The sequence below is a fragment of the Camellia sinensis genome, chromosome 2 (genome assembly GCF_055761805.1).
Source record: "Camellia sinensis isolate YWXY chromosome 2, ASM5576180v1, whole genome shotgun sequence".
Lineage (NCBI taxonomy): Eukaryota > Viridiplantae > Streptophyta > Magnoliopsida > Ericales > Theaceae > Camellia > Camellia sinensis.
The window spans coordinates 36859259-36884249 of NC_138962.1; the positions used below are offsets into that span (position 1 = coordinate 36859259).

At 31.8% G+C, this 24991-nt stretch overlaps 1 protein-coding gene across 1 annotated transcript; it reads left to right on the plus strand.

Annotated features, from left to right (window-relative positions):
- LOC114299390 (nucleobase-ascorbate transporter 4) lies at positions 1-23944 on the plus strand. The gene is made up of 14 exons (XM_082908283.1): positions 1-502; positions 13411-13508; positions 13623-13799; positions 13901-14001; positions 14101-14176; positions 15017-15076; positions 15723-15919; positions 19486-19582; positions 19919-20005; positions 20101-20159; positions 20621-20712; positions 20810-20887; positions 23148-23308; positions 23424-23944. The coding sequence occupies exons 1-14, from the start codon at positions 1-3 to the stop codon at positions 23640-23642; spliced, it is 2004 nt and encodes a 667-aa protein (XP_082764409.1). The 3' UTR covers positions 23643-23944.
- Positions 23945-24991: the final 1047 nt, after the last annotated feature.

A 24991-nucleotide genomic window follows, 5' to 3' on the forward strand; every position in this document is an offset into this window, starting at 1 on the left:
ATGCCAGACGGTATTCGCGATCTTGTGGGTCGTGCGTTAGACACTATTCGTGGGCTAGGGTCTGACGCTATTTTGTACCCCATTTTCAAGCTTTTGCACTCTATTACCAATCTTTTGTATCGTGGGGGAGGGACAGTGGCTTTTCGCGGTCTTTTGGTCTCTATTCGCGATCTTTTGAACGCTATTATCGATCATTTGGAGAGGGTGGATACTGGGGGGCGTCCTGGAGGGGTGGGTCCTGGGGGGGTGGGTCCCGGGGTGGAGGAGGAGGTGGGTCCTCGGGTGGGAGAGGAGAGGGTGGATCCTGGGGTGGGGGAGGAGAGGGTGGATCCTGGGGTGGAGGAGGAGAGGGTGGGCCCTGGGGTGGGGGAGGAGAGGGTGGATCCTGGGGGGGTGGGTCGTGGGGTGGAGGAGGGGGGGAGGGGGAGATATATTTGTTCCACACCCTTCAAGGAACAACTTCCTGGTGTCGACTACTGTGTTAACAGCAATCCCTCATGGCGTGCGTCTCTCTCTCTCTCTCTCTCTCTATATATATATATTCTATACATCTTACACTATGTTTGGGAACTAAGAGGGAAAAAGAAAAAAAATATATATTTATTTTGCTTGGTTCCTATTTTTTAAAAACAGTTTTTAGAAAATTCTACACTATTATTTTTCGTGTTTTTTTATTTTTATTGAATTTTTTAAATATTTTATGTAATTTTTTTACTTTTTAAACACACCTAACATAAATACACCTAAAAAGTAAAAAAATTGTAAAAAAAATCTTTTAAAAATTTACTAAATACCAAAAATATAAAAAAAATACAATAATTTAGTATATTTTTTATATTTTTATGTATTTCTTAATTTTTTAAAATATTTTTTTCACAATTTTTTTTTACTTTTTAGACGCATCTAAGTAAGGTGCATCTAAAAAAGTAAAAAAAAATGTTTAAAATTTTAAAAATATTCACTAAAAATAAAAAAACACAAAAATCAAAAAATTTAGGTAGCGTTTGGTAGAGTTTTGTAAATGTGATTTGAGAGTATGAGTTATATTTTGAGTTTGTGTGTTGTGGAATTATGATTTGAGTGTAGAAAATTTGTTTGGTAAAGAGTTTTGAAAATAGTTTTGGAAAAGAGGTTTGATTTGAGTGGGGAATTATTGATGTGACATTTGATATGTGATACAAAAATTTACAACTCATAACTAAATATACAATTCAAAATTATTTTAAAGCACATAAAAAATTTAAAAATTTTCAGAAAATATTTGTCCCGATTATGTAAATCAATTGCAAAAAAAAAAAAAAAAAAAAAAAAAAATCTGGAAATCAGCCGGACATCCGGGTGGACATCCGGGTGGTCTACCGGGTGGTCATCCGGGTGGTCTACCGGGTGGTCATCCGGTGGACAGAAAACACGCCTGTGTGCGCAGAGTTCTCTGCAGAGAGTGTAGAAAATTGATTTGAAAACGTAACCAAACATGATGCTCCAAAACACACGTAGAAAATTGATTTGGGAATACAAACAAACAGAGCCTTAGTTTTCAAAAAACTTAATGCAGAAAACTCAAACCAAACACAGTGATTATAATTTCTCTCATTTTTGTTTATATAACTAAGGATTTGTTTGGGAAGATAGGTTGGGACTAAAATAGTCATATAAGATAAAATATACTATTTTAACCTAATAAGACAAAACATCACATTTAACTCATAATTATTACATTCTTTCTTTCACAAAAAAAATTAAAAAAATCTTTCCCAACCGAGATTTTTTAGCCCCAAATTAAAATAGTCAATAAGCCTCCGTTTGGGAAGTGGGTTGGCTTTTTGGCTTTTTTTTGACTATTTTAGCCTGGGTTAAAAAGTTTGGTTTGGAAAGGACTTTTTGGCTTTTTAACTTTTTTGATTTTTTTTGTGAGAGAAGAATGTAATGATTATGAATTGGATGTGATATTTTATTTTTTGTGGCTAAAATAGCCTATTTTGTCTTTTATGGCTAAAATAGCAAAAAAAGCCCCGTTTAGCTCTTGCCAAACGGAGCCTAAGTCAAAATGCCAACCCATTTCCCAAACGAGCCTTAAGAAATAAAATAAAAGAAATGATTATGATTTCTCCTTCTTGTTTGGTTAAATTTCATAAGAGAAAAAAAAAGAAATTATTTTATGTTAGATTACCAAAATAACCTTTTTATATTTTCAATCATTTTATTTCTTTTATTTTTACAAAAACAAAATTGATATTATAAAAATATTAATTTTTTTTCTCTCCCAATCTCTCCATTTTTGAAAAGATTGAAAATAATGGTTATATGAGAAATAAGTTTCTTTCCGTTTCTCTCCATTTCTCTTCACTTAAGTTATCCAAACAAATAAAAAATATATATATCTCTCTGTTTCTTTTTTTTTTTTCTCCCTCCAAATCACACAAACCAAACATAGCAGATTCTTCTAAGCATTTCTCTTTTTTTTTTTTTTTTTTTTTTTTTTTTTTTTTTTGGAACTATTATTCTGTTCTCATTGCCCTTTGTCTATCTGCTGATCATGTTAATGTTGCATTTTCGGTATATTCAAGGGCATTTGTACACACATGTAAATGTATATACATACAGGGCCGGCCCTGAGATTCGGGTAGGGGTGCAACTTAAGTGAGTTGAACCTAAGCAATTCAAACATAGTTCGAATTTTTTTAAGGCTTTGACAAGATATTTTTAAATTTGATACGGACTTAGGCAAAAATTTAGAAGGCCGAATTAAATTTGGGTGGGTTTAGACAAAAATGTCGAATAACTCGAGCAACCCGAAACTCAAATTATACATATATAGATATATAAAAATATTAAATATACATATAAATTATTAGTCATTACATGATATTAAAGTAAATTAAATTATTAAATCATATTGAATATATATTATATATACAAATAACATAAAATCTTACTCTTTTTTTTTAAAATTTATTTTCACTCATAAATTGCAAGAACTATTATAGCGGCATCTTTTTTACATTATAAAAATTATTTGTTTTGATGGTATTAATGATTTTCTATATAAAAAAAATGTAGATAAAGTCAAATTTTAATAATTTAATAAAGCAGTTGCGTATGCGCGCGCACTCTCTCTCTCTCACACACACAATTGAAATTCATTTACAATTCAGGCAAATCGAGTAATTCGGGTTTAACTCGGGTCAGGCTTGGACAGAAAACCTCAGGTTACAATTCGGGTTTGGGCCGGCCTAGGCAGGTCTCAGCACAACTTGGGCTAGGCTTGGACAACCTCCCAACCCGACCAAACCTGCCCGAGTTGCACCCTTAGATTTAGGGGCCTAAGGCGAATTTTGAAAATAGAGGCCCCTCTTACATTAAAAAAAAAATTTACATAGATAAAACGATAAGTTACAATTTTTTTATTTGTTTGTAGCCAAAAAAAAATTTACTTGCACATATAATTATTAAAATTATAAACAAACAATTTAATGAAACAAAATTAGGAAAAAATTATTCAATTAGAACTGATGAAAACCTAGGTAAAAAAATTAGGGCAAAATTATTTATTCCACGAGGATAAAAATAAATAAATAAATTAGGGCTCATATATTTTACGTATTGTTCTTCTTGGGTCAAAACATATTTTTTTTAATATATATTTTCATTTTAATAAATATGGGCCAAACTACACTTATAAATAAATATGGGTTAAAATATACATGGACCCAATAAAATATTTTGGGAACCTAATAAAATATTTTGGACCCTTTAAATTGATCCTAAAAAAAAAAAAAAAAATTAGGCCTATAACATTTTATTAAACTTGGAGGCCCTATTTTTGAGCCAAAATTTTGGGGCCTAAGGCATAGGCCTTACTGGCCTTAGGCTAGGGCCGACCCTGTATATATATAGGCTTCGTTTGGAAAGTAGGTTGATTTTCTAGTATTTTGATTTTTTTGACTATTTTAGTCTTAGGCTAAAAAGCTTAGTTTGGAAAGTGAGTTGGCTTTTTTAATTTTTTGTAAGAGAAAGAATGTAATGATCATGAATTGGATGTGATGTTTTGTCTTATTAAGTTAAAAATCTCATTTTATTTTTTTGTAACTGTTTTAGTCAAAAAAAAAAAAAAAAAAAGTCTCAAATCTCCCTTCCCAAATGGACCCATTGTAGATTTGCGGCTCATGTTGTATCGCTTGACTTAGAATCAACACGCTAGCTAGGGATACCACATTTTTACTCCATTAAAAAAATAAAAATAAAAAATAAAAAAAAAAGGTTGATGAATCATGGAAGGAAAAGAAACAAGCTAGCTAAATGTATATTACTTAAATGGTATTATGTATTTTAAGGATTGAGTCCATTTTCAGGTACTTATAGCAGTTGTTAAAGTAAGAAAAATATTATAGATTTTAAATTTTCTACCAAACAAATGATCAAATGTCTCACATGAGTGTGGGGTCTACTTTTGATCATTTATTTGATAGAAAATTTGGTATCCTAACATTATTTGTTAAAGTAATGTATCACTATTAATGCATTGACAATGTTATATTATGCCTATTGTTTTGGCGATAATAGATCAACTTTATTTTAAAGGAGAATTTATTGTTCAGTAGAATATGGGGAAGTTAATGGTAACTTTCACAAAATTCTAACAACAATGATATATCCCTTTAAAACTAGAGTTCTAATTGAGCTCTAGTGAGATGAAAAGTCAAAAAAAAAAAAAAAAATTAAAGTCAAAACATTACATTAGATGGATCCTATATATACATTAGAGCTATTAGAGCTCACAAATTATAGATCCAAAACCTTTTTGAAATTCTATTAGTAATGGCATGTAAAAACTATGTATTAAAATGGTTATATTATGGTGTTTTGAGAAGTTAGTAAAAAGTTAATTTTTTGATTTTTTTGATAACTTTTTTAACAAAAAACTGAGTTGTTTTGAATAAAAAAACTGAATTTTTTTGATTAAAAAAATTAAAAAATTAAAAAATTGACTTTTTATCATTATTCTCAAAAGACCCCATTGTACATATTGCTTTGGCGGTAAAATCTACATCATTCTTTGTTTAATGGACCTTTTTTACCCTTTTTGGTTTTATGTTCTTCTCATCACACTTTTTCTCTATCAAATCGGGCGCAGGCACACACATTCTCTCTTTTTACTCCTGTATAACTTTTAAAAAGACATGTATGGTTGAAATTGTGTAATAAAAAAATTTTATAATACCAATAATAAAATTATTTAAAATTAGTTAAATATGAAACATAATTTTCAATCTCAAAGTGAAAAAAAATGAATGTAGAGTTTAAAAATAATACAGTTGTGTTAGGTGTAAGTAACACAGTTGTTATGCAAATTAATAAATTTTATAATTTTTTTGTTAGTAACCAATGTATCATGCAATAAAAAAAATTTAAAATATAAAACATTACCCACTTCAATAATGTAATAAGTATCACATTAACAAATAATAATTTTTTAATAAAATTTATTAATTTATATAGTATTAGAAAATGGCTACATGGTTGCACCCTCTATATTATTGCAAGTGCTTAAAGTGATTTCATTGGATGATTCTTCTGTACTGAAATAAGTCATTTTATGGCTTGTTTGGCTACTCGACTAAAAGTCATTTTTTTGAGTTATATCACTTCTTTTATTTTTTATACATTTTTACAAAAAAAAATTAAAAAATCAACTTTTAACTTATTAAGAGGAAGACTAGTCAAAAAGAGAAGAGAAAGTAACAATCATCTTATTTTTTGTTTGTCAAATTATGGAATAATCTACTTTAAGAAAACTTTTTTTGTTATTTTTTATTTATTTATTTTATATATTTTAAAAACTCTCTACTTCTGCTTATCATTCTAGCATTACTCTTGCTCTTTCAACTTGTTCTAGATTGTGTAATTCCACGTCACCCATAAGCACAAAGGTAATCCCAAATATGCTTTTGTTAACTATCCTGCAATAGCCTTCATTTGCAAGTCCTAATATGCTCTTTTTTAAGCCTATTATTTAGATATTTAATTCAATAAATCGTAATTCTCATATTTCAGATATTTTATAGATAATTTTACATTTACAAATATTTTTTTAAACGCTTAGCAATTTGATGATGTAAACATTCATATTTTATAGTGTGAATATTGATGTGTGATTTTTGACATTGACACATTGTTAATATGAATATTATTATTAGAAATAGTTTGATAATTATGTCACTCATAAAACTTATTAGAACATAAGAAAATAATTTAAATTAAGTGAAATATAAGTATGTGAAGAGGAATTTATGAATAAATGTCCATATTTTTAACATATTGTAATATTTATTTTCCAAAAAAGAAATGAAATAAAAGTAAAAAGACCCATATACATATTCATCAATTTTTATCTTTTTTATGGTAATCGGATAAATTATTATTTTCATTATTATTACAAATCTCTATTCATTTTCTTTTTATTTTTCTAACTTTAAAAAAAAAAAAAAAATGGCATAGTCCACTTTATTTTCTAAACTTTTTTTTTTTCCTTTTTTTTATTCTATTTCCCTTAATTCAAGATCTATATTAATATAGGTATATGAAAAAGGGAACAAGGACTAACAAGTGAAAAAGTCCCTCGAGTTAGCTAATAAGTCGCCTTCAATAATTTATTTATCTATTAAGCAAAAGGGTGAAAATATTAAGAAATAAAAGTTGTTTATTATTAATTTATTAGGTAGAAATAATTATATATTAATATGTGGGAGGTTAAATTGGCGTGATATGTGAAACTAGTTACAACTCATGTATCTCATTAGAAGATTAGTGGTTCAAAAATTTTCTACTCATGTGAGTTTTGTTGTATTAACGGCTGAACTAGTCAAAAATGACTTGTTTAACAGATATTCTATTGATAAAGACTTCACTATTCAATTACTTCTCTTTTAGCACTTGGTAATGGTATTTTATAATATAAAAAATTACAATCAAATAATTATATATACATCAGTCCAATAATTAGCACCATAATAGAAGGGGGGAAAAAACCAGTTGAACAAAGTTTCATAATAGGAGAAGAATTATCAATCTTTGTCTTTAATAAGTTGAATTTTTAGATAGAGTGTATAGCCATAACTAACTGAGTTAATCCAATTAGTTTCCAATTGTAAGTAAGCTGTATCCAATTTTTTTATTTTATTTTATTTCCTTGACCATGATTTGGTTCAAAATTAACTAACGTTATAGTATGAAGTTGTGGGTTCAACTTAAATAAAAAAAAGTTTAATATCTTTTTGAAGTGCTTATTTTTCCTATTATAATGAAGAGAATTTCAATCCAATTGTGATATTTATGAAGTTACTCATAATATCTAACCACTTAACTAAGGGGAGAATCATCAATGAAATTCAACATCATCAAATCTATAACTAATCATAACTTATTAACTTTATAGGTTTTGCTAGCAAGTATTTATAGAGTACAAAAAAAGCACAAATAAAAAAAATAAAGAGCATGATGATATATTTTTCATTGAATTTAAAGTATTTTTTTATTAAAATTAATACATTTTTTCTAATATTTTTACCTATTTTCAAAATGTTTTCTTAGCTCAATCCTAATATTAACCAATGTCTCAAGACATTCATTAATATGTGCCTGAATTTCTATACAATTCATATCACATTAAAAAAATATTATTAAATACTTGTAACTAAGTTCATGTTAAAATTATTATGCATTAACTTTTTTGTTTTTGGCTTCATCATAAATACATTTTTTGATTTACTTAAAATATAGATTATTCTATGTAATTTTAAAAATTACATCATTCCCTTTCAAGTTTGACTCATTTCATTAAAAGATTATTAAGTTAATTGATAATTTTTAATGATATCAAATGTATATTTTAATTAGTAACAAAAAAAAGAAGAAGAAAGAAATATAGTTTAATTAACAATTCAAATAATTTTATAACTGTGGAAGATAGTACTTAAAAATTTTATTTCATTTTCATTAATTTTGTTAAATAAAAAATTATTTTTAATTTTTAAAATTACATAAAATATTTCATATTTAAAATAAATCTATAGAAATATATTTGTACAATTTGTGTGGTGTGGTGTGGTGTGGTCTGAGATTGTGTTTTGATCGTTCATTACAATTTCAAAGACAAAAAAACTCAAAAAAAAAAAAAAAAAAAAGAGGGTAAATTACAAATATATTTCTTGAGATTTGATTAAAACGCAAATCATTCCTTATAGTTTTAAAACGGTTTTGCTTCATACACCCAGTGGGGGTCGCGCCCCCAGTGACGTGGCGCGCCCCCACTGGTCGAAAATCAAAAAAAAAAGAAAAAAAAAAGAAAAACTGTTTTTTTCGGACCAACCCCCAGCTGACACCTCACTGGGTGTCACTCCCAGCTGGGGGTAAAATGCATTTTCCGTTTTAAAAATTACATTCCACCCTTGAAATTTATAATTTCATAACAAACTGTCTCTTTTATTAATAAATCATCTAGTCAATTAACAGTTTTTAATGATGTTAAAAATATATTTCAATTAATAATTTAGGTAATTTTATTATTGTATAAGAAAACAATTATGAATTTCATTTTTTTAGTTAATTTTGTTAAATAAAATTTTTTAATAAGGGAATATTTATAATTTTTTAAATCATAAAAGGTAATTAATATTTTAAACAAATCTCAAGATTGTGGCTCCGTTTGGTTTTGTTTTGTAAACGTGATTCCACACCTACATGTGAGTATGATGTTTGGTAGGAGTTTTGGAATCACGTTTCCAAAACTCTGCAGAGAACTCTGTCTTAGGCACGCTTTGCAAAAATTTTTTTTTGCAAATTTTGCCTAACCGGTTGTCCGGCCGGTTGATCGGAATAGTGATTTTTTTTTTTTTTCAAAAAATATTTTCTGAAATTTTTAAATTTGTTTATGTGCTTTAAAATAATTTTGAGTTATATGTTTGATTATGAGTTGTAAATTTTTGTATTAACTATCAAATGTCACATCAATAATTCTACACTCAAATCAAAACTATTTTCAAAACAAAATTTTCACACTCAAATTATAATTTCAAACCTCATAAATTTAAAATACAATTCATACTTTCAAATTATAATTACAAAACTCTAGCAAACGTAACATGTATTTTGTTTTTTAAAAAAAACAAAATTTAAAACAACTCTAATCATTGTCAAAATACAGTGAATCTCTGTTATTTCCAGACAAATCATATGTCTAATCTTAGAGAATCTTGACAGGTTTTTAAGCCAAAATGACCAACGAAGACTTTGGATTAGCTATTTTTTTGAAGAGAAATGTTTGAGACGCTTTCGGGAATGCTCCTCACATTCTCTAAGTAATCTTGACTGTTTATGTTTAGGATAAAGCTTGGGAGCTCAATCTTCCGAAAATGGAAGCAGAGAGAAACAGAGAAAAAAGAGGGAGAAAAGAGGGTGAATGCAAGAGAGAGAGAGAGGGAGAAAGAGAGAGGAGAGGAGAGAGGTAAAGAGAGAGAGAGAGAGGGAGAGAAGCTCGGCCGATCGTCGGCCGATCGCCGATCGTCGTAGTAGCTCGGCCTCCGCCGCACCTCCTCCCCTGGTTTATGCCCTCTCCTGTCCAGTTCTCCCTTCCCTTTTCTTCTTCGTTTCTGATTCAACAAAAAAAAAAAAAAAAATGAAAAAACGACGTCGTTTTTTAAATTAAGGGGATTCGGGGGGCTGATTTCGTGCTACGTAGCATTACTCTTATGTTTATATGAGATTCACTCATATATGTTTGGATTTCACATCATAAATAATTTAGATTTAATAAAGTCTTGTGAGGGTCTTATGAAGATAGAAGTCTCAATCATTATTCTTTTTTGAAAAGGGAGGACGGTAATTATTTGATTATTAAAATTTTATTATACACATTTTAAAAAAATATTAAGGTTATGTTTGGCTAAAGATTTTTGGCTAAAAAAGTATAAAAAGAAAAAATTAGTTATATAAGTTAATAAGATAAAATATCACATCCAAACCATAATTATTACACTTTTTTTTCCTCACAAAAGTTAAAAAAACCAAACTAAATGAAGCTAAAAAAGACATGTCAACACAAAAAAGCCAATGTCAAACAAAGACTAAGAATTTCAGATGTTTTATTAAATATCTTATATGGTGTGGGACTTACATCATGTAAGTTTTATGTGGATCCCACACTTATGTGAAATATTTGATAAAATATTTGACAAACATCTCCAACAGTAGTAGGCATTTTACTTATCTAAATATTACTATAAACTATATATTTTATTTTGTCTATCACATGTTTCATATTTCTACTCCAATTATGCTATTTATTTTAGCTATTTATCTAAATACTATTAACTTTATAGAATACTATGTCAGCAACAAAGATGAAGGAAAATGATCCTAATAAATACATTTTGTCTAGCCTTGAAAGTTAGCTATATGTAGCTAGTGAATGTGAGTTGAGCCAAAATGTTTAATTATATGCCTAGTGCATTAGAGTTAAAAAAAGTGAGTCACAATAGGCATTTTGACTAACAAGCATTATATGCCAAGTGGGTTGGAGATGCTCACTCCACATTTTACATCATAGGTATCTTTAAGGTATGTTTTTTTTTTTTTTTTTTATAATTTTATTTATAACTAATTTTTTTTAATTATAATTTTATTTTAATTATGACTCATGAAATTTTTTATTATATATCATATATTGTTTAGTTATGAATATTTTTTTTTTAATTATGACTTAAAAAATATGAAATTATGTCATTTTATTCTTTAATTATAAGGTGTATATAGTTTATATTTTTTGAGAGGTATGTACGATATAACAATTGAAAAATATATATTCAAATATTTTTTAAAATTAAAAAAATACATGAAAAATACACATTAAAATTTTAATTCTTTTTAACGTTATTTGATTCTTGATGAATATTTGAACTCATAATCCCAGGTGCATGTTCGAAGTTATTACAATCAAAGTTACAAATGTTCCTACCAAATCAATTAACAATACAATAATAAAAAAATTACAAATTAATGAAAATAAAAAATAATTACAAATTTATTAAAATACAAGGTAATACGAATTATGTTGCAAATGACAACCGCCTCTTTTGGCAATTAGGTTAAAAATCAATTTATTAGCTTTTTTAGTTTTTTTGGGTTATATCACTTTTCTACTTTTTTTTTTTTTACATTTTTTCAAAAAATAAAAAATTGACTTATAATCTATTTTCTAAAATAGGCCAATTTTCACTTAGATTGGACGATCAATGACTTATTCATAAATTTAAAATTATTTTTCACATTGTGAATCGATTATTGTTTTTTATTATGAGAATATTGCACTGAAATAATTGCCTCCCATGTGATTTTTCATGTATCTTGACGAGTCACATTATTTTTTAAATATGGTGAAAATTATTTTCTATGTGAATGTCCGTTTTGATCCAACATTTATTTTTTTTAAATAAAATTTTAATCCATTTATAAGTTTCAATTTAAAAAAAAAAGTTGGGATTGTTTGGGCTCATAAGGCTCACTACGGATGTGTTTTGATGATCTTAACTGTTTATTTTGTAAGGTCTTCTATATATATTATTTATGAAAAAAATTAAATCGATTCGATAATTATATCATTTGTATTTTATCATATTTATCTTTGAAAAAAAAACGACAAATGTATTTTTTCATGGGATTTGATCAAAACCCTCTCGTAATAAAATTTTAATGCATTAAGGACAAGCACAAAAAGTTTTCCTTGAAAAGTCCAACAAATATCACTATTATCAAAATATTAAATTTTAAAATAATATAATTTTTGATGTAAACATCGATTTTTAATAAAATTAATATTTTTAGAATTTTCTTATCATGATCTATCAAATAAGATCTATGTTGACTATAAAATTCTTTTTTAAAAAAAAATTATTACTGTTGAAATTGATGTAAATCGTAACAATAACATGTTACTCTATTTGACAATTATTCAATTTGACAGTAACACTCTAGCAATTTGTCCAAGAAAGAAAGAAAAAAATATATTTTATTTATCTTTACTCAATTATGTATTTTCTCCTTAGTGAGTTTATAAAAAATAAATAAATTGGAATGCCTTTTTCACCAAATAAAGGTCTAATGGAGGGGTTTCGGCTAAATTTCTCTTTTGAAAATAGATATATATATTTTTTTTTGTTGGAGACAAACGAAATAAAATAAAAAACTACAATTATTAAATTAAATTAAATTTTTTTCATGACTAATAGACAAAGAGATTTACAAAATAAATGATTCGAATAATTGAATCGGGAGAGACTCAATTCTAAAAGGAAAAAAAATAAACACCATTAATTTAGAAAAAAAATTATAAGCACCAAAAGGGATGACAAAACTGCATAATATCATATGAGCGATTAGTTTTATTATTTATTATTTTTTAATGAGAGTTGTATTAATTTAATAGAAATATTAAGAAATTAGGCAAATCCATCTCTCAAGCAAGCAAGACAAGGATGAACAAATCTCCATGTCCAAATTCCAAATTTATGCCCCTCTCTCTCTCTCTCTCTCCCCACTGCACACTAAAATTCAATACATTTTTTATATTTTGTGTATTTATTAATTTTTTAAAATATTTTTTCACAAATATTTTACTTTTTAGATATAGACACATCTAAGTAAGATGCATCTAAAAAAGTAAAAAAAATGCTTAAAATTTTAAAAATATTTACTAAAAATAAAAAAATACGAAAAACAAAAAACTCAATTTTCAAAATATTGATTACATATTTAATGTAATTCTAAAGTAATTGTTTTTAACAATTAGACATCGAATTAAATGTATTTTTATTTATTTATTTTTCTTCAAATTTGTCATGTAGCAAAATATTTTTACGAGCATTAAGACCCTTTTTTTTTTCCTATCAAAACTTAACTAATTTTAGATTTTGGTTCATCATATTTGATTTCTTCCCCTCGTAACGAAATATTTACGCTGTATTTAGTTTATAAATTTGGGTAAGAATTTGAAAAGAGAGAGAAAAAAGAAAAAGTATACCTTTTCTTTTTGTCTTTTCAATTTTTTTTTTCAAATTCATGAATTAAATACCGCCTCGGGAAAATATATTAGAACCAACTTTTAGGACAGCTTTGAATCACTAAATTTAACTTTTTAAAATGAAAGTATATCATGTTTTACAACATACATTCCCAAACGTAACTTGCTAGGGATTAGTGTTTTCTAGATCTAGTAACACAAGCCTTACTATATCTACCTCTAATTTGTGTGAATTAGTTTTGTCAATTCATTTTGAGTGGATGTATATGTTTTATGAGCTTTTATCGAAGTCCAGTAGCGGAAAATTTTGGATTCTAACATCTTCTAACTTAATGCAGCTGTGGCCATACTTCTGGGTTTTCAGCACTATGTGGTAATGCTTGGGACTACTGTTATCATTCCCTCAAGCATCGTTCCTCAGATGGGTGGTGGCTATGTAATAACTTTGTGACACTTCATTGTACACTTGCATTTTTTCACTTTCTTTTCTCCTCTTGGAGTATTTCCATGGTTTCAATTTAAGGTTCTTCTCTTCTTTTCTTTGTGGCAGCGAGAGAAGGCTGAAGTGATACAAACTTTGCTATTTGTTTCGGGAGTGAACACTTTATTACAGACTTTGTTTGGAACTCGGCTTCCAGTGGTGATAGGGGCTTCGTACACATTTGTTTTTCCTATACTTTCTGTTGTGTTAGCTGATAGGTATAGCGTATATGTCGATCCTCATGATGTGAGTCTAGTCATTCTCATTCCCCTTCTTTTGAGTTCTGATTGTATTTCAATAATTGTTCATTCTTGTCCTTACATTGGGTGTGTGATTAATTTCTTCAGAGGTTTAAAAGTTCTATGCGAGGAATACAAGGAGCTCTCATGATTGCATCCATTCTCCCTATATTAGCTGGTTTTCTGGGTGTCTGGAGAATCTTTGTGAGGTAGGATTTTGCAGAAATGGCGTGGTGAAAGAGCAAATTATTGTTCAATGTTTAATTCACTTTAATGACTACACTTTCAATTGTCTGATAATGCTATAGGTTACTCTCTCCTCTTTCTTCGGTTCCCCTTATTACGCTAGTTGGTCTTGGGCTCTATACGCATGGTTTCCCACAGGTAGGAATTCTTAAGCCTTCATTATATTGTCACAAAATATGGATGGTGGTTATTTAATTCAACAAGTTGTTCTATTTATGTTTTAATGATAGTTTTGTGGTTGTCTCCTAGTCAGCTAGACTGATTTGAGCACTGTAATCACGCTGATGAGACGGGATATTTCATGTAAAACCTTAGAATTGGACCTAACCATCATAGTTGTTGCAATTAGGGAAACCTTGTCTCCTAGAAGTACTATTCATTGCTAGTCCAAAGGAAATCTGATGATCCATTCCTTCGGTTGAGAATAATGAAACTGGTCATGGCTAGATCTTATTGGGAGGAACAGTTGCAGATGTCTCCACAAAAATAGTTGGCCAGCCCAAGGATTGAACTCTTAGTTTCTAACTGATCAAAGATATTTTAGTCTTGTTGCATACAGATAGGGGTGTAGTAGTGAAAGTGTGAACCATGGAAGAGGGTTTTCCATCAATTACGAACCACCTATTTTGTATTGCTGGTTATTCTATTCAACTCGATTTGTAGTAGTTAACATCATGATAGCCGTCTCATTGACCTTAAACTTTCAAGCTGGCCAAAATGATATAGAACCTCAGGTCATCTATTTAATTGAATAGTTAGGCCCAAAAATCCATAAGCAGGAGCCTTTACTGGTTGGGCTGTCAGTGCAAGTTTACTGCAAGTTGGCTTGGAGTATATTATGCCACATGTTGTAATGCCTTGAACTCGATGCTATTTGTTTGCTGCTGTTACTTAAATAACATTTTTTATAATGTATTCTGTTTCATAAAGGCATTCATATGTTTACTCTGTGCTTTTCGTTTTTGCTGATGGTTGTAGCTGGCGCATTGTGTCGAGATTGGGCTTCCAGAGTTGATTGTACTAATTATTTTAGCTGAGGTGAGCTGGTTCTTGATTACTAATTTATTTCATCCGACTACTATTTAATTTCCCGTAGTTTGAGATGCCATGACATATTTACACATGTATTTATTTATCCGAATGCTATGTTATGTGTGGATGGTTCTATTTGCTTTCCTAGTCGATTGAAATTTGTGTCCAGAAAGCAATGCTGCATGAACAGGGGCCTTGGACGAAGCACACTATGGAAGTTTCTATTTTTACTTTTTCACTTTACAAAGGAAGTTTGATCAATCAATTTTTAGAAGGAAAGTGAAACATATTAACAAAATGCCAATGGACTTGAGGTTAATGATCATTCAGTTTGGTTTATCTTTTGAGCAAAACCCTGAAGAAAGATTGGAATAGTTATAGTCATGGATGGATTTTGTTTCACCAGGAACTATTGAGCTGTATGTAGTATAGATTGGCTTTCAAAATCCGCTCCCGTGCTCAATTCTCGCTGCACTTTTCAGTTTAGTGATTGGAATAAGTTCTCCCATGATTTAACCCATTTTTGTAAGGGATCTGATTTGGTTTTTGGTTATAAAATTGCTGATTTATTTTAATTCTTTGTTTCTTAAGATAGACTTCAACGTGAATTTCTTGAGGTTATATTTGATTTGGGTGACCAAAACTTTTGCAGTATATTCCTCATTGGTTTAAAACCAAAGGAGCCATATATGAGCGTTTTTTCGAACGATATGCAGTCCTCTTATCGATAGCAATTATATGGCCATATGCAGCACTTCTGACTGCAGCAGGTGCATATACAAATAGACCCCCAAATACTCAGTCTAGTTGCCGTGTTGACCGCTCTCGGCTCATTGAAGGCGCTTCTTGGTATGATCATTCCTAAACTTGCATTTCACTTAGTCACTCTTTTAATCTTAGGCCTCGTGCATTATTCAGTTTGGTATTTTGCTTCCTAAAACCCAGTTTCACAATATGTTATGGCATGGGCGTATGCTATGAAGTATTTTCAGTTATTCTAGTTGACTTTGCTTGGCTACTAAAAACTTAAAATGCTCATTCAGTTCTATGAATCAGGGATATCTAGGCATGTGTTGATGAATTTCATGTTAAATTGTTTTGCAATGTGGGCACTAGGAATCTAACATTTAGCAAATTCAAGACTTGCGTTTTTCAAAAAATAATAAACTCTGTACTGATCTGTCATTTGCTGCAGTAACCAAATGTGTGAAGGAATAAAATTGAATAATTTCCTTCTTTTTGTGTGTTTTTGTTGTTGTGTGTGGTTTATTAAAATTTTTTGTTTGTTGTTAATTTTTCCTCCATGCATCTAAGATACTCCAAATTGAAAAAAAAAAGGGGACAATTGGAGCAGGAGTGATGGTACCAATACTAATATAGGGTAGAAACGCCGTTACTAGGGGCATTGGCTGTGCTGTTCAGTCTATGTATCTACTTCTATTATGATCAAATAAGATTTGGCTGAAAATTAACTTGTTGGCTAAAGTTATGTTATGAATATGATAATTGCCGAACTAGCATTAAGGCCTCGTTTGGGAACCCTTCATTTTAGCTAAAAAGTAAAAAAGTTACTAAATTAGCCAAAAAGCCAACAGCTCATACCAAAAAGTCAAAAATTCTCTTTTCTCTCTACTTTTTGTACATCTTTTCGTAAAAAGCCAAAAAGTCATCCCAAACATATTAATTTTTTTTAGCTCATATTTTAGCCAAATAGCCAAAAAGTTACTAAATTAGACTGTTCCCAAACGAGGCCTAAATGTCGGAAAGTGCTCTCTCTCTCTCTGCCTCTCCGTTCTTCTCCCTCTTCTTTTAGTACTAGAACACCTTAAGTTAGTCTTAAATTTTGAAATTTGAAGCACGATATTCTTGATTTCTTACTTTCTAATATATTTAATGATAATTTACCAATAGGTCCTACTTTTGGGAATAATTACCCATTAATTTCTATTGATAAATTTAAAGTGATAAATTTATCTGCAAGGACTTGTAGGTAAATAAGTCCAGTAAATAGGATTGATTGGTAAGGGTGTGTTTGGTAACGTTTACGTTTTCAATTTATATTTACAAAAATTTTATAAACTGCTTTTTGTTTATTTTTTGTTTATTTTCAAAAAAATATAAACTACAAATGCGTTTGGTAATTGACAAAATGTTTGCAAAATTTAAAAAATATAAAAAAGAATGAAAAATGGCAAGTAGTGACAAGTGACGGCGAAAGACGATGGTGGCAAGTGGCAGCGAAAGACGGTGGATGGTAGGTAGCTGGTGGTGGTGGGTGGTGGCGGGTGGGTGGGTGACAGTGGCGGGTGGTAGCGAGTGGGTGGTAGTTGTGGCTAGGGGTGGGCAACGGTTTATCCGATCCGCAAAAACCGCCCAACCCGCCCAATCCGCACACAAATGGGCGGTTTCGCAAATACAATGCGGGCGGATGCGGTTTGAAATATGACATTTTTGCGGGTTGCGGGCGGGTTGCGGGTTTAACCCGCACCCGCAAGAAACCGCCCGCACTTTATTTATTTATTTATTTATTTTTTTATCTTAACTATTGTTTTCATTTTTATATCCCACCTAAATATTTTTGTCCAAAACAAAACACCCTTTATTTTTTAAACTTACTCTAGCATTATATTTGCTAATAATATTATATCAACTGAAACTGAATAAATACTAATCATATTATTATTGTTATATAACTGAACTTGTCCCGGATGAAGTGTGATTTGAAATTTTAAATTCCTTAATGAATATGGAGTTATAGTTTAGGATTTTGAAATATATGCTTGTGTTAGTTTATGAATTGATTTAAGATTTTGAATGATTTGTTTGTATTACAAATTGATTTTGTTGTATTTTTAATTTTATAAGTTTTAATTCATTAATTATTAATGTTGGAGCATTTTAGAAAATGGGGAGAAAATGACCCAAAATAAATATTTACAAAATGAGAAAAAAATAAGGCTCAAAAATAATTTTTTGAAGCAAAAAGTCCAATCCGCAAACCGCCCGCAACCGCCCGCACATCCGTGAACCCTACCCGCACAAACCGCAAACCGCACTGCGGGCGGTTGCGGGTTGTCTTTTCCCCAAACCGCATAAATGCGGGCGGGTCCAAACCGATCCGCAAACCGTCCAAATCCGAACCGCGAACACCCCTAGTTGTGGCGGTGGCGGGTGGTGGAAAATGGTGACGGTGGGTGGTGGGTACCTGGTGGTGGTGGGTGGTGGCAGGTGGGTGGGTGACGGTGACGGGTGGTGGGTGGTAGCGAGTGTGTGGTGGTGATGGCGGCGATGGCGGGTGGTGGTGGCAGGTGGGTGGCGGATGGCGGGTAGGTGGCGGGTGCTGGTAGTGGATGGGTGGATGACAATGGCGGGTGGTGGGTGGTGGCGAGTGGGTGGTGGTGGTGGTGGCGGGTGGTGGATGGTGGTGGCACGTGAGTGGCGGATGGCGGGTGGTGGTGGTGGTGGTGGTGGCAAGTGGGTGGTGGATGGCGGGTGGTGGTGGGTGGTGGTGGCGGCGGGTGGTTGGTGGTGGTGGCAAGTGGGTGGCAGGTGGTGGGTGGGTGAGTGGGTGACGGTGGCGGGTGGTAGGTGGTAGCGAGTGAGTGGTGGTGGTGGGTGGTGGTAGCAAGTAGGTGGCGGGTGGGTGGTGGGTGATGGTGGTGGTGGTGGTGGTGGGTAGCTGGTGGTGGATGGTGGTGACAGGTGGGTAGTGAGTGGTGATGGCAAGTAGATGGCGGGTGGTGGTGGCGGACGGTGGATGGTAGTGGCGGGTGGTGGGTGGTGGATGGCAGGTGGATGGTGGGTGTTAGTGGTGGTGGTGGTGGTGGCAAGGGGTGGGTGGGTGGTGGTGGCGAATGGATGGCTGGTGGGTGGTGGTTGCAGGTGGGTGGTGGTGGCAAGTGGGTGGTGAGTAGTGGTGGCAGGTGGTGGTGGCAGGTGGTGGTGGCAGGTGGGGGGTGGGTGGTGGTGGCGGAAGACGGTGGTGGAAAATGGTGGCAGGTGGTGGCTAGTGTTGGGTGGTTAAAAAAAAAAAAAACTGAAAACTCAAAATGAAAACACATTTTTTGGTCAAATTTATAAACTAAGGCCACTGATTTATAAATCAAAAATTTTACCAAATAAGTTTTTATTTGAGTTTTTTAAATTTTTGTAAATATAAACAGAAAACTGAAAGCGTAAGTGTTACCAAACGGCACCTAAGTGTCCCTTTATTTAACTTCCAATATTTTTCTTCATTCTACATTTGGTCAAGGTTTTACATACATAATTCTGACGTCAAAAGATGAATTGTTTGTTTCATATCATGCTCTTGGGGGACATGAACATTATTTAAGCACTGCAAATGATTTTCCCCTGCCAACTTTGGTTTTATGCTTCACTTGTTATAAGGGCTTCTGTTACTTCTCAACATGCAGGATAAGGTTTCCACATCTATGGCAATGGGGGACTCCCACTGTAAATGCTACGGATGCTTTTATAATGATTGCTGCAGCTATGATTGCTCTTGTTGAGGTTGATTTATTCTAGTGAATTTTTGAAGTCTTTTGATTTTATATATAGCTGGTGTCTTGATTTTTATATTTTTCTGGAAGTAGAATGAGGGTGCAAGCGTTTAATAAATAGCATAGATAAATTTCTTATCTTTGTTGTGTATTTATATAACGGATGAGCTGGATTCTAATGTTAGGACTCCTTAATGAGTTACCCCCATACTATTTCCTCATGTTCTGTCCATGTGATATGATTGTTGTTCCTTTACTTTTGGAGATGAATTTGGGATTCATATTGAACTTATTTCAATAAATGCTATTTTTTTTTTTTTTATTTCTTTGATTATTGTTATTGCAGTCTACCGGCACATTTAAAGCAGCATCAAGATATGGGAGTGCCACACCTCCACCGCCTTCTGTTCTCAGCCGTGGTGCAGGGTGGCTGGTAACAACGGATCCTTCGATAGATTATTATTTTTTGTTTCTAGATGTCATATGTTCCACAAATCTGACTCACCACTCCTTTTTTTTGTGAGTTAGGGAATCGGATTTTTGCTGGATGGTTTGTTTGGTGCTGCAAGTGGTTCCACTGCATCAGTGTAAGAAGTTTAATCTTTGAACTGAGAAGACTGAACATCGCTTGCACTGGAGGTTACTTAGATGAAGACATCTGTTACTCTAATATCTAGTTTACTCAACTTTTTCATACGCAACGGATTTTCAAAAAATAAAAGACAGGTGGGATGCCCATGTGTAGATCATCTGGATTAATTGGTTTGTGAAGTAGAAATTTACTCTGACAAATCTTTAGATGAATCTCACAGCTGGGTCCACTTATGAGTAGATGTCCCGATCCAAGTATCTATTTTGCCTGTCCAAAAATGCTAGAGACTCACAATGACGTGGCAAAGGAGTTGGGCATTATATGGTTGAGTTTGTGACAAATCAAAAGTTGACATGCCATGTCATTGTGGGTCAAATTAGGGGAGGATTTTTAGCGGTCTTAAACATTTTCCTTTGTCTATTTACCGGATCATATTATATTTTGCAATGTCTTTAGTGAAAATGTAGGTCTTTTGGCACTAACACGAGTTGGAAGCCGAAGAGTGATTCAAATATCAGCAGTATTCATGCTTTTCTTTTCTGTATTAGGTGTGTTTAAATCAATCTTCTAGCATCCTTAATAACCACGAAAAATTGGGTATTTGTTGGTTGGGCTTATTCGTGTCATTCTTTTGTCCATAACCAGGAAAATTTGGGGCTATTCTAGCGTCTATACCATTGCCAATTTTTGGAGCTATGTACTGCATCTTGTTTGCCTACATGTGTATGTTTCCTTTCTCTTTTTAGGAGATAATACTACTGAAATTTCTTTTTGCTAATTTTTATGTTTGGTCATAATTTAATGCATACCTTTTATGATCTAACAAGGGATTTTGACAAAGAAGCATTTCCGATTTTCAACGGAGAACATTTGAATACTTCCAGAAAATAGAAAGAATAAATGTTTAAATAATCCAGTGCTACAATCTATTTGTGGAATGAAAATGAAGACTTGGAACCATTGCCAAATGAGTCCTAGTCATCAGGAAACCAAATTTTATTTTCCTCCATTGGTGAAATTATTGAGCGTTTTCATGTTTTTTGGCTCAATTCATCAGTAGGCAATCAAACCTGATCAGTAGAAATCACATGTTTCAAGCTAACACAAATTTACTGGGTTTGACTAATTCAAACAAAACTACCACCACCAGCAGTGGAGCCACATGGGGACTAGGGGGCCACGTGCCCCCTTTAGATTTTTTATTTTTTATTTTTTTTACATATGTATATAAATAAAATTTTAAACAAAAATAATATTTAGAATAAAATATTAAGGTCATTTTTAAATTTAAGAAAACAATAGTGATTGTTTTATTGAAAATGAAGTGACTACAACACAATATATTTTTATGTATAAAAATTTTGTGAAAAAATCTCAATATAAAGATAATATCTATCATTATTGATATGCAAATATAATTAATCTCACTATATATATTTATATACGTAAAAATTACTAGAGTGTTAGTTATTTTTACATGTGGAGTTCACCCTTCATATGTTGTTTTACTATTGGTTGGTGATATCATATTTCAATAATGACGTGATAACACTATTATATGAAAATTTTACTCAAATTTTGTAAAAATTTAATTTATCTTACCATTATATAATTTATTTTAGGACTTAAATATGACTTTTTTACATTGTCCATGATACACTAGTTATACGTAATACTTTCTTTTCGATTTTACTCGAAATTAATTGTAAAATTTTATGTGAAATACTTTTGTAACAATTTATTTAATTTTTTGTACTTAATATTAATTCAAAAATTATTATTATTTTCTTATTGTTAGTTATGAATAAATAAATAAATAAATAAATAAAGCTGTAATTAATAAGTACCTCTCCTGATTTAATTTTCTGGCTCCGCCACAAACCACCACCATAGTTTTTTCCCCGGAAAATGTCTCGTAGCTCAAATTTTGTGGCTCAAAAGTGGCTCAAATGGCCAAAACGACGTCGTTTTAGCTATTTTTATGTTGTTTTGTACTCAAAACGACATCGTTTTGGCCATTTGAGCCACTTTTGAGCCATAAAATTTAAGCTACGTAGCATTGTCGTTTTTCCCCTAATCATGCATTCTAACCAGACAGACATAATAATATACTCGTAGCGTGAACTGGACACTAATAGAATATTCTTATTCCAATCCACACATTAAGATAAAGAGACACAAACATCATATGGCATGTAGGAAAAATAAATGTATTACTTTGAATTTATGTTGCTTCACACCCTCAATCAACTACCAAAATTTTTATCACTGAATAAAGTATGACAAGCATGCTCCTACTGCACTGGGCTTTTCTGAAAGATGAGCTATTTAATTGGCCAAACATAAACTTTCCAGTTGGTCATCATTATGATAATTTGCAATTTCTAGTCAACAACTTTTCAGAGTGCTTCAAAGATGATGTAGAACAACCAGGATAATCCCTTACGCTGTGTTTGGTTAGAGAATTTGAGCAGTGATTTGGAAGGAAAAGAGAAAAGTTAGGTGAAATGTGAATAAAATATACCTATATTTCACCTAGTTTCACACACCTTTTCCCTTTCCCTTTCCAAATCCTTCTCCAAATCCTCCAACCAAACACAGCATTACAGTCCTCTGGATATGACATACGAGGGGAGGCAGATCAAAAAGAAAGAACTGTGTTGCCGGAATTGAGAGAAAATCATTGGGTGCTAAAGATTTAGAATGTTGTAGCTGGAGTCAGAAACTTGATTATTGCACTGAAACTGTCTTGTTGGTACTGATTTCTTGAGTGATAATTGATCATCAATTCTGTTGCTCAGAACAATTTAAAATTGTTATGCAACCTTGTATTGCATTTGACAAGTTTTATGCCTTTTTTAATGTCCTTCTGGCCATTATTAGAATTTTTTAATTGCATTTTTTTTTGAAAAAAAATTGTATATGCAAATAATTAATTGTTAATACAAATTTGGAAATTAATATGGTATCCATGGTGGTGCAGCTTCTGCTGGTCTTGGTTTGCTTCAATTCTGCAACCTCAACAGCTTCAGAACAAAGTTCATAATTGGTTTTTCAATCTTCATGGGTCTCTCAGTGCCACAGTACTTCAATGAGTACGTGGTAACTTCTGGCCGCGGTCCTGTTCACTCTGGTTCAGCATGGGTATATAGATGAAATTTAGCTTCGTCTGATTAATTGGTTTTTTGTAGTTACTGGGAGAGTTTTATGTTTGGAGAAACTAAATCTGATTTTTTTTTTTTTTAAACATGATTTTCAGTTGAACAAAACTATGCAAGTGGTTTTCACATCCCCGGCCACAGTGGCAGCTATAATCGCTGTGTTCTTGGACCGCACTGTTGCTCATAAGCATGGCTCAACTCGAGCAGACAGTGGCAGGCACTGGTGGGAGAAGTTCAGGTATTTCGCTACGGATCCCAGGACCAAAGAATTTTATTCGCTACCTGGGGGCCTTACAAAGTACTTCCCATCTATCTAGCATCTGGAGTTCTTTTTGTTGAAAAAAACAGAAGATATTACTAAAATTCATTCTTCCATTGAACTCTCAATACCAGGAAGAAAATCAAGAAATGAAAAGTATATCGACATATACATATAGGAGTGGAGAGAGTGAGAAACCTACTTGATCTTGGATACAAATTCTGTGTATTGACAACCTTTTAAGATACGGTGGTCTAAAATGAGTTCTCAACTTCTGATGATAGTAATTAGGTTTTCTATGTAAACGATGAAGTTCTGGACAAAGTTATATGAATGAATTTAATGCTGTGTATCATTCTATTTGGTGATATTGTTCCAATTTTCTTTTGTAATTGGTTTTATGCTTTCAAATGCTCTAAATCACAAGTGGGGTTTGGTCATTGTAAGTGTGCCCGGATGATGGAATTTGGAATGCTATGTTTAAGTGAATGAAACAGAAGTTAATAACATTACCTGATGGATCTGTGCCCTATTAGTTGAACATTCATAGAGATTAGAATAAAGAGAATATATGAATTGGGTTCTCGCTTAGTTGAATTTGAACAAATGAAAAATGATATATATGCTTACTTTTGGCTATGTGCTTGAGCATTGATTGTTCATTGCCCATCATTGATTGCTCAACACGTCATTGATTGCTCAATGATGTGTTTGGGCAACCCAGTTTCACAATATGTGTTTGGGAGCAGTGTTATTGAACCCAGAAACTAATTGATGTGTTGAGCATTGATTGTTCAAAGCTATGTGCACACTTTAGCACTAATCAATCAGTACTAGACACGGCAATTTATTTCAAGTTCAGTATTGGCTTCAATAACACTGCTCCCAAAAACATACAAGGTTGTTTGCATCGATGAGAGTTTCTTTTGTGGTAATTTGATTGATGAGACTGGACTTTTAAGCATTGTAGTTCTACTATGTGTTGGAAGTGCTATCATAGTAGCATTGCCTATGACAAATCTGTTGGGTATACCTCCTTATTGGAGTGTGGGACCTAATTGATTTATTAAAAGAGTTTTAATTTGGCTTGGTTTAGTATAATATATTTTTATATATTATATTTGAGAAGACCCAATTCAATTTGGATATAATTAGGGTTTGATTACAAAATCCTAGATTCACAATTTTGTTGGTGTATTATTTTTCCCAAGAGAAAAAAAGGACAGAGGGCTGCCTCCTTATTTAGTTTTCCGAAGGCAGCAAATCGTGATCATTAATTTGGTTTTTCCCGAAGTTGAATGAAGCTACAGCAACATTGATGTACTTGGTTCCTTTCATTCTTGGGTGTATATTCAAGTTGGTGCATCTTTGTTTGGGAGCTTTGGTAAAGCTGGTTTGGGTTATTAT

Bases quoted from the DNA above. Each gene is read 5' to 3' on its own strand.
- LOC114299390 (XM_082908283.1), top strand. From the start codon at position 1: ATGCCAGACGGTATTCGCGATCTTGTGGGTCGTGCGTTAGACACTATT. The intron at 15,920-19,485 runs GTATGATCATTC...CTCAACATGCAG, and splicing joins CTCATTGAAGGCGCTTCTTG to GATAAGGTTTCCACATCTAT. The intron at 19,583-19,918 runs GTTGATTTATTC...TTGTTATTGCAG, and splicing joins CTATGATTGCTCTTGTTGAG to TCTACCGGCACATTTAAAGC.